This window comes from Salmo salar, chromosome 09 (assembly GCF_965601325.2).
Source record: "Salmo salar chromosome 09, fSalSal1, whole genome shotgun sequence".
Classification (NCBI taxonomy): domain Eukaryota; kingdom Metazoa; phylum Chordata; class Actinopteri; order Salmoniformes; family Salmonidae; genus Salmo; species Salmo salar.
In genome coordinates, this window is record NC_138299.1 from 152,955,506 (window position 1) to 152,966,818 (window position 11,313).

The 11,313-nt window shown below is 43.5% G+C and overlaps 1 protein-coding gene across 2 annotated transcripts in view; it reads right to left on the minus strand.

Moving 5' to 3' along the window:
* fchsd2 (FCH and double SH3 domains 2) overlaps nt 1–8,391 on the minus strand; it is a 142,659-nt gene extending 134,268 nt beyond the window's left edge. Inside the window, exon 1 of one of the 2 annotated variants that reach the window (XM_045724809.2) lies at nt 7,811–8,391. In XM_045724809.2, coding sequence (XP_045580765.1) covers nt 7,811–7,831 — 21 coding nt within the window. In that variant the 5' untranslated portion in view covers nt 7,832–8,391. The remainder of the gene's footprint in view (nt 1–7,810) is intronic. The other variant, XM_045724810.2, reaches the window with a different exon arrangement.
* Between the last annotated feature and the right edge of the window lie 2,922 nt (nt 8,392–11,313).

The following is an 11,313-nucleotide window of genomic DNA, read 5'->3' on the forward strand; positions in this document are numbered from 1 at the left end:
CACAAACACACCCCACAGAACCCCAGGACTAGAGGTCGACTGATTAATCAGAATGGCCGATTTAATTAGGGCCGATTTCATTTTTTGGTATTTTTGGCCACCGATTTTTTATTTTATTATTTTTTTATAATATTTTTTAACTAGGCAAGTCAGTTAAGAACACATTCTTATTTTCAATGACGGCCTAGGAACAGTGGGTTAACTGCCTTGTTCAGGGGCAGAACGACAGATTTTTACCTTGTCAGCTTGAGGATTCAATCTTGCAACCTTACGGTTAACTAGTCCAACGCTCTAACCACCTGCTTTACATTGCACTCCATGAGGAGCCTGCCTGTTACGCGAATGCAGTAAGAAGCCACGGTAAGTTGCTAGCTAGCATTAAACTTATCTTATAAAAAACAATCAATCAATCATAATCACTAGTTAACTACACATGGTTGATGACATTACTAGTTTATCTAGCCTGTCCTGCGTTGCATATAATCGATCCGGTGCGCATTCGTGAAAAAGGACTCTCGTTGCTCCAACGTGTACCTAACCATAAACATCAATGTCTTTCTTAAAATCAATACACAAGTATATATTTTTAAACCTGCATATTTAGTTAATATTGCCTGCTAACATGAATTTCTTTTAACTAGGGAAAATGTGTCACCTCTGCAACAGAGTCAGGGTATATGCAGCAGTTTGGACCGCCTGGCTCGTTGCGAACTGTGAATACTATTTCTTCCTAACAAAGACAGCCAACTTCGCCAAACGGGGGATGATTTAACAAAAGCGCATTTGCGAAAAAAAGCACAATTGTTGCACGACTGTACCTAACCATAAACATTAATGCCTTTCTTAAAATCAATACACAGAAGTATATATTTTTAAACCTGCATATTTAGCTAAAAGAAATCCAGGTTAGCAGGCAATATTAACCAGGTGAAATTGTGTAATTTTGCGTTCATTGCACGCAGAGTTAGGGTATATGCAACAGTTTGGGCCGCCTGGCTCGTTGCGAACTAATTTGCCAGAATTTTACGTAATTATGACATAACATTGAAGGTTGTGCAATGTAACAGGAATAATTAGACTTAGGGATGCCACCCGTTAGATAAAATACGGAACGGTTCCGTATTTCACTGAAAGAATAAACGTTTTGTTTTTGAAATGATAGTTTCCGGATTCGACCATATTAATGACATAAGGCTCGTATTTCTGTGTGTTATTATGTTATAATTAAGTCTATGATTTGATATTTGATAGAGCAGTCTGACTGAGTGATGGTAGGCAGCAGCAGGCTCGTAAGCATTAATTCAAACAGCACTTTCATGCGTTTTGCCAGCAGCCCTTAGCAATTCTTCAAGCATTGCGCTATTTATGACTTCAAGCCTATCAACTCCCGAGATTAGGCTGGTGTAACCGATGTGAAATGGCTAGCTAGTTAGCCGGGTGCGCGCTAATAGCGTTTCAAACGTCACTTGCTCTGAGACTTGGGGTAGTTGTTCCCCTTGCTCTGCATGGGTAATGCTGCTTCGAGGGTGGCTGTTGTCGATGTGTTCCTGGTTTGAGCCCAGGTAGGAGTGAGGAGAGGGACGGAAGCTATACTGTTCACTGGCAATACTAAAGTGCCTATAAGAACATCCAATAGTCAAAGGTATATGAAATACAAATCGTATAGAGAGAATTAGTCCTATAATTCCTAGAATAACTACAACCTAAAACTTCTTACCTGGGAATATTGAAGACTCATGTTAAAAGGAACCACCAGCTTTCATATGTTCTCATGTTCTGAGCAAGGAACTTAAACGTTAGCTTTTTTACATGGCACATATTGCACTTTTACTTTCTTCTCCAGCACTTTGTTTTTGCATTTATTTTAACTTAATATAATACATAAATACTATCAATTTAGCCTCAAATAAATAATGAAACATGTTCAATTTGGTTTAAATAGTGTTCATTCAGTATTGTTGTAATTGACATTATTACAAATAAATAAAACATTTTTTTTTAAAGAATCGGCCTATTAAATCGGTATCGGCGTTTCTGGCCCTCCAATAATCGGCATCGGTGTTGAAAAATCATAATCGGTCGACCTCTACCCAGGACAGCAACACAATTGAGAAAACAAAAAGATAATTCCTTGACACATTGGAAAGAATTAACAAAAAACAGAGCAAACTAGAATGCTATTTGGCCCTAAACAGAGAGAACACAGCGGCAGAATACCTGACCACTGTGACTGGCCCAAAATTAAGGAAAGCTTTGACTATGTACAGACTCAGTGAGCATGGCCTTGCTATTGAGAAAGGCTGCCGTAGGGTAGACCTGTCTCTCAAGAGAAGACGGGCTATGTGCACACTGCCCACAAAATGAGGTGGAAACTGAGCTGCACTTCCTAACCTCCTGCCCAATGTATGACCATATTAGAGACACATATTTCCCTCAGATTACACAGACCCACAAAGAATTTGAAAGCAAACCCAATATCGATAAACTCCCTTATCTATTGGGTGAAATATCACAGTGTGCCATCACAGCAGCAAGATGTGTGACCTGTTGCCACAAGAAAAGGACAACCAGTGAAGAACAAACACCATTGTAAATATAACGCATTTTTATGGTATTGTACGGACATTCCTTTTCAAAATAAAAATAGACCAGTATTTACAGAATTTACAGTACCTTTTGTACTTTAACTATTTGCACATAATATTACATTTGAAATGTCTTTATTCTTTTGGAACTTTTGTGAGACTAATATTCACTGTTAATAAACAATAGTGAAAAACAATTATCTATTTTACTTGCTTTGGCAATGTAAACACATGTTTCCCATGCCAATAAAGACCTTAAATTGAATTGAGTGGTGTACGGAGGGGTTTATCAGGGTTAGAGAGGGGGTGGTTTATCAGGGTTAGAGAGGGGGTGGTGTACGGAGGGGTTTATCAGGGTTAGAGAGGGGGTGGTTTATCAGGATTAGAGAGGGGGTGGTTTATCAGGGTTAGAGAGGGGGTGGTGTACAGAGGGGTTTATCAGGGTTAGAGAGGGGGTGGTTTATCAGGGTTAGAGAGGGGGTGGTTTATCAGGGTTAGAGAGGGGGTGGTTTATCAGGGTTAGAGAGGGGGTGGTGTACAGAGGGGTTAATCAGGGTTAGAGAGGGGGTGGTTTATCAGGGTTAGAGAGGGGGTGGTTTATCAGGGTTAGAGAGGGGGTGGTGTACAGAGGGGTTAATCAGGGTTAGAGAGGGGGTGGTGTACTGAGGGGTTTATCAGGGTTAGAGAGGGGGTGGTGTACGGAGGGGTTTATCAGGGTTAGAGAGGGGGTGGTTTATCAGGGTTAGAGAGGGTGGTTTATCAGGGTTAGAGAGGGGGTGGTGTACAGAGGGGTTTATCAGGGTTAGAGAGGGGGTGGTTTATCAGGGTTAGAGAGGGGGTGGTTTATCAGGGTTAGAGAGGGGGTGGTTTATCAGGGTTAGAGAGGGGGTGGTGTACAGAGGGGTTTATCAGGGTTAGAGAGGGGGTGGTTTATCAGGGTTAGAGGGGGTGGTTTATCAGGGTTAGAGAGGGGGTGGTGTACTGAGGGGTTTATCAGGGTTAGAGAGGTGGTGGTTTATCAGGGTTAGAGAGGGGGGGTTAATCAGGGTTAGAGAGGGGGTGGTTTATCAGGGTTAGAGAGGGGGTGGTGTACAGAGGGGTTTATCAGGGTTAGAGAGGGGGTGGTGTACTGAGGGGTTAATCAGGGTTAGAGAGGGTGGTTTATCAGGGTTAGAGGGGGGGGTGGTTTATCAGGGATAGAGAGGGGGTGGTTTATCAGGGATAGAGAGGGGGTGGTGTACAGAGGGGTTTATCAGGGTTACAGAGGGGGTGGTTTATCAGGGTTAGAGAGGGGGTGGTTTATCAGGGTTAGAGAGGGGGGGTTATCAGGGTTAGAGAGGGGGTGGTGTACAGAGGGGTTTATCAGGGTTAGAGGGGGGGCAGGGTGGGGTGGTGGTTATCAGGGTTAGAGAGGGGGTGGTTTATCAGGGTTAGAGAGGGGGTGGTGTACAGAGGGGTTTATCAGGGTTAGAGAGGGGGTGGGTACAGAGGGGTTTATCAGGGTTAGAGAGGGGGTGGTGTACTGAGGCGTTTATCAGGGTTAGAGAGGGGGTGGTTTATCAGGGTTAGAGGGGGGGTGGTTTATCAGGGATAGAGAGGGGGTGGTTTATCAGGGATAGAGAGGGGGTGGTTTATCAGGGTTAGAGAGAGGGTGGTGTACGGAGGGGTTTATCAGGGTTAGAGAGGGGGTGGTGTACAGAGGGCTTTATCAGGGTTAGAGAGGGGGTGGTTTATCAGGGTTAGAGAGGGGGTGGTGTACTGAGGCGTTTATCAGGGTTAGAGAGGGGGTGGTTTATCAGGGTTAGAGAGGGGGTGGTTTATCAGGGTTAGAGAGGGGGTGGTGTACAGAGGGGTTTATCAGGGTTAGAGAGGGGGTGGTTTATCAGGGTTAGAGAGGGGGTGGTTTATCAGGGTTAGAGAGGGGGTGGTGTACAGAGGGCTTTATCAGGGTTAGAGAGGGGGTGGTTTATCAGGGTTAGAGAGGGGGTGGTTTATCAGGGTTAGAGAGGGGGTGGTTTATCAGGGTTAGAGAGGGGGTGGTTTATCAGGGTTAGAGAGGGGGTGGTTTATCAGGGAAAAGTGACTTCACTCCATCCCTTCTTTGATCAGTCACATACGAGACCACAGAAAAAAAGGACAGAGGGAGGAGAGAGAGAAGACAGAGACAGAGTGAGGGAAGAGAGAGAGACAGAGTGAGGGCAAGGAGAAACAGGAAGGATAAAAGGAGGGAGAAAGAGACAGAGTGAGGGAAGAGAGAGAGACAGAGTGAGGGCAAGGAGAAACAGGAAGGATAAAAGGAGGGAGAAAGAGACAGAGTGAGGGAAGAGAGAGAGACAGAGTGAGGGCAAGGAGAAACAGGAAGGATAAAAGGAGGGAGAAAGAGAGAGAGAGTGAGGGAAGAGAGGAGTTGTACTCTCTATCCCACCCATAAAGGGGAGGACGTGATGAAACATGTTCAGTCTGCCCACAACATGTCTTACAGACCCAGTGGAGCAGCAACAGCACCAGGGAATAACCAGTAATTAAGTGAAAACTGGGCTCAGGTACTGCAAGCTGGTAACTGGTTCTCAGACACCTATTCTAGAACAACTAGGAGCATGAATGAGAAACACGCACGCACGCACGCACGCACGCACGCACGCACGCACACACACACACACGGTAAATGGCAGTCAGAAAGAGACAAAGGGACACTATACTTTTGTTACAGTTTATTCTACATTGTACCAGAGAGTTGTCACAAAACACAAACACACACAAAGGGAAGACTAGACAATGGCCCATGGATTACTGCAGTATCCTCTTTTATTAGCTACCAGCAGAGGTCACGTCGTTAAATATTATCGATGATGGAAACTAAGGTTCGAGACTGGATGACTAGCGGTCTCTATGGTATGGAAATGAAATGCGCGGTGTTCATGCGTGTTTTGTGTGGGCTGTCGGTAATAAGTAGACAGCTGTGATGAGCTACCCTGAATAAGGCACTGTGCTGCTTTTCTAGCAAACAACGTCCTGACAGTAACTCTTCAGTGACTGACCACAGCGGAACATTCCTGCTCCTTCAGTGACTGACCACAGCGGAACATTCCTGCTCCTTCAGTGACTGACCACAGCGGAACATTCCTGCTCCTTCAGTGACTGACCACAGCGGAACATTCCTGCTCCTTCAGCTGACTGACCACAGTGGAACATTCCTGCTCCTTCAGCTGACTGACCACAGCGGAACATTCCTGCTCCTTCAGCTGACTGACCACAGCGGAACATTCCTGCTCCTTCAGTGACTGACCACAGCAGAACATTCCTGCTCCTTCAGTGACTGACCACAGCGGAACAGTCCTGCTCCTTCAGTGACTGACCACAGCGGAACATTCCTGCTCCTTCAGTGACTGACCACAGCGGAACAGTCCTGCTCCTTCAGTGACTGACCACAGCGGAACATTCCTGCTCCTTCAGCTGACTGACCACAGCGGAACATTCCTGCTCCTTCAGCTGACTGACCACAGCGGAACATTCCTGCTCCTTCAGCTGACTGACCACAGCGGAACATCCCTGCTCCTTCAGTGACTGACCACAGCGGAACATTCCGAGCTCCTTCAGTTGACTGACCACAGCGGAACATTCCTGCTCCTTCAGCTGACTGACCACAGCGGAACATTCCTGCTCCTTCAGCTGACTGACCACAGCGGAACATTCCTGCTCCTTCAGCTGACTGACCACAGCGGAACATTCCTGCTCCTTCAGTGACTGACCACAGCGGAACATTCTAGGTTTGGTCCAAACACACTAAAAGCCAATGCGAGGGTGTGTTATAAAACACCTAATGGAACAGTGGTGTGTCTACCACATGCACACTGACGTCCTATCTCCTGGTTAGCTGTGTTTTAGTTTGGGGCAGAACCGGCCACATTACTCCAGATGAAATGACAGCGATAACAGCGTCATCCGAGCTGTCAGAAACATGACTTTTCTAACGTTTTATAGGTCATTATTGTACTTCCTCATAACTAGCTATGTCCCTTCCACTAGAGATAATATACCTAGAGCTACCACATTATCATAACTAGCTATGTCCCTTCCACTAGAGATAATATACCTAGAGATACCACATTATCATAACTAGCTATGTCCCTTCCACTAGAGATAATATACCTAGAGATACTACATTATCATAACTAGCTATGTCCCTTCCACTAGAGATAATATACCTAGAGCTACCACATTATCATAACTAGCTATGTCCCTTCCACTAGAGATAATATACCTAGAGCTACCACATTATCATAACTAGCTATGTCCCTTCCACTAGAGATAATATACCTAGAGATACCACAGTGGTTAACCCGCCTGGTTAACGGGACAGACTAGGTTGTTACCACAGTGGCTAACCCGCCTGGTTAACGGGACAGACTAGGTTGTTACCACAGTGGTTAACCCGCCTGGTTAACGGGACAGACTAGGTTGCTACCACAGTGGTTAACCCGCCTGGTTAACGGGACAGACTAGGTTGTTACCACAGTGGTTAACCCGCCTGGTTAACGGGACAGACTAGGTTGTTACCACAGTGGTTAACGGGACAGACTAGGTTGTTACCACAGTGGTTAACCCGCCTGGTTAACGGGACAGACTAACAGTCTTCTGGTAGATAACAGCAGGTCATCAAGCACCGTGTCAACAAGGTTGCTAGCTAACTCAACAAAACCTTTCATACATCTGCACAACTAAAAACTATAGAAAAAAGAGGATACAAACTGTAACAGAAAGAGAATGAATTGTACAGTACTTGTTCAGCCACCTTAGCGATCTAGTAACATTAGTTATAGCAAGCTGTTTCGGTTATTCAACATTTCGTTAACGTTAGAAGGGACCAGTATCTTTGGTTATCTGTGGTTAGCTAGATACCAGATAGCGGTTCCTCAAGACCTCCACAACCAGACCTAACTAGCTAACCAAACAGCTCGTAGTGCCTAGTTGGCTAGTTAGCATTTCTATAACCAGGGTTGAAATTGACAGTCGAATACAAATAGGTAGAATATGTGCAACCCACATAGCTAACAATAGCAAGCTAGCTAAGTAGCTAACCTTAACGTTACATATAAATGGTATTAGCAAGTCAACATCCCACTGATAGCTGGCTAACTAGTAGCAATCTAACATAAATCATTTTGATGCCTAGATAGCACAGGGTTGGAGAGAAATAGCTAGCCAAGTAAAGGAAAAAAACTCACCTTTCTCGGCGGGGGCTGCATGTTGAAGCATTGACATGAATGGTGTATTCCTTAAGAAATAGCTATGTTTATTCCAAAGAAATCCAAGGGGGGGGGGTGGATAATTCCTTCAAACCCCCAAGAAGGAGGGAAATGTGAGGAAAAAAAGCAGTCAGATTTGGACTCTGGCGGACATGTTAGAATTAAAGCGAACGCTGTCTAAACCAACAGTACACTAACAGACCTTAGGAGAACACTGCGGGGTCCAGAGACAGACGGGGGCTGGAAAATGATGGGGAAATCAATGGAGGCCAGAGGTGTTGAGGCTTCCCCACGAAATGAGGCACCACTGCGCCTCCCTGTGGTGATGGAAGGTCAAGACAAATCCAAACAGCGCCAGAAACGTTCCTTTCTGTATTTTCTACATAGCTCTATAACAGTCCTTTCTTGTTTTAAACCACTAGCAACAAAAATCGAATCGGAATCTCGTGTAATATGAGCTCAAAAAATAAATAAATGAATGGTTGTTTTACGTGAAACGAAAGCCCCTTCGTCGTGACAATACGCCGTTGCTGCTTCGCAAGGAGACTTGCTGCGTCTCTCCGGACCTGCATAGCAACAAGAAAGGGTAGTCGATCGAGGAAACATCGATTGAACGTAGAAAGACCAGATCTGCCAGACATTTAAAAGCTAGCTAGCCAATCCCAGATACATAGATTTTTGCCCTTCAGGAATTTATGCACTTTATTTCAGTCCAAGTTCAACACACACACACACACACACACACACACACACACACACACACACACACACACACACACACACACACACACACACACACACACACACACACACACACACACACACACACACACACACACACATCTGACTTTACTTGTAAGGACTTTTTGGGGAACAACAATTGATTCCCATTAAAAATCCTATTTTCCCTTACCCCTAACCCTAACCTGAACCCTAACCCTAATTCTAATCCTAATCCTAATTTTAACCCTAACCCTAAACTTCTCAGCCTAAAATAGCCTTTTTACAAGTGAGGATTGGAAAAATGTCCTCATCTCATAATTTTAGTTGGTTTACTATTCTTGTGAGGACTTTTGTTACTGACAAGTATAGTAAAATGTGTACACGCACACACGCATGCGCGCATGCGCACACACGCACACACGCACACACACACACAGTTGAGATTGTTTGAGGTCCATGTAATGGGTTGGGACCTGTATCGAACTCTGACGTGAAAGATACAGTACAGTTGAGTGGACAGAAACATGAATTGTCAATTTCCTAGATCTCTCTCAATTCAAATTCAATTTCAATTTAAGGGCTTTATTGGCATGGGAAACATATGTTTACATTGTCAAAGCAAGTGAAATAGATTTTAAACAAAAGGGATATAAAGAATAAAAAATGTACAGTAAACATCAAATCAAATATTATTGGTCACACACACATGGTTGGCAGATGTTAATGCGAGTGTATCAAAATGCTTGTGCTTCTAGTTCCGACAGTGCAGTAATATCTAACAAGTAATGTAACAATTTCCCAACAACTACCTAATACACACAAATCTAAAGGGGTGAATGAGAATATGTACATATAAATATATGGATCAGCGATGGCCGAGTGGCATAGGCAAGGTGCAATAGATGGTATAAAATACAGTATATACATGTGATATGAGTAATGTAAGATATGTAAACATTATTAAAGTGCCATTATTTAAAGTGGCATTGTTTAAAGTGATTAGTGATCCATTTATTAAAGCAGCCAGTGATTGGGTCTCAATGTAGACAGCAGCCTCTCTGAGTTAGTGATGGCTGTTTAGCAGTCTGATGGCTTTGAGACAGAAGCTGTTTTTCAGTCTCTCGGTCCCAGCTTTGATGTACCTGTACTGCAAAACATTACACTCACAAAAGTTCCAAAAGAATAAAGACATTTCAAATTTCAAATTATGTCTGTACAACATGGAAAATAAATAAATACAATTATACTGTAGGTTGTATTTACAATGGTGTTTGTTCTTCACTGGTTGCCCTTTTCTTGTGGCAACAGGTCACCAATCTTGCTGGTGTGATGGCACAGTGGTATTTCACCCAATACATATGGGAGTTTATCAAAATCGGGTTTGTTTTCAAATTCTTTGTGGGTCTGTGTAATCTGAGGGAAATATGTGTCTCTAATACGGTCATACATTTGGTAGGAGGTTAGGAAGTGCAGCTTAGTTTCCACCTCATTTTGTGGGCAGTGTGCACATAGCCTGTCTTCTTTTGACAGTCAGGTCTGCCTTCGGTGGCCTTTCTCAATAGCAAGGCTATTCTCACTGAGTCTGTACATAGTCAAAGATTTCCTTCATTTTGGGTCATTCACAGTGGTCAGGTATTCTGCGACTGTGTTCTCTCTGTTTACAGCCAAATAGCATTCTAGTTTGCTCTGTTTTTTGTTAATTCTTTCCAATGTGTCAAGTGAGCACAAACAAAGCAACTGGGCTGGATAACCTTCCTGCAAGATTCATAAAGGATAGTGCTTGTGTCACTGCTAAAATGATAACGCATATTGTAAACCTTTCTATTAGTAGTGGTACATTTCCAACGGATCTCAAAACACTCCCCAAGAAGAGCAGTAAAACAAATGTAGGAAACTACAGGCCTGTGTCAATCCTCAGCACCGTATCCAAAGTTGTTGAGAGATTAGTTTTTAATCAACTTGAGGGATATCTTCTCAAGCACAAACTTCTTTATGAATTCGTCTGGCTTTAGAACAGCTCATTCCACTGATACTTTCCTTATCCACCTTTTTGACCACATTAAGCAGTAACGTGAGAAGGGGGAACTATACAGGTATGGTCATGTTAGACTTGCAGAAAGCTTTTGACACTTGACCATGATATTCTCCTGATGAAACTGAAAAGCATGTGTCTAAATGATGTAGCAGTGAATTGGTTTACGTCTTATCTGACCAACAGAGCACAAGTATGTAATGTTGGTGATGTTCTGTCAGAGGCTAAAGAAATATCCTGTGGAGTACCACAGGGATCCATTTTAGGGCCTCTCTTATTTCTTATATTTGTTAATGATATTCCAGATACAGTAATGTGTAAACTCCTGATTTATGCTGATGATTCAGCCATACTGGTATCAGGGAAGGATACAGGTTACATAGAGGAGACTCTGAGTAAGGAACTGCATTTTGTTAGAGATTGGTTGACTGACAACAAATTTGGGAAAAACTACATTTACATTTTGCAGACACTCTTATCCAGAGCAACTTACAGTAGTGAATGCATACATTTCATAAAAAAAATTATCCGTACTGGTCCCCTGTGGGAATCGAACCCACAACCCTGGCATTGCAAACAGCATGGTCTACCAACTGAGCCACACGGGACCATGTTGATTTTGTTTGGAACAAAACATACAGTAAATTTCTTAGGGCTGACAAGATAAAGGTAAACTGTGCTGGCAAGGAGATTAAATCTAAAACAAGTGTAACTTATCTTGGTGTGT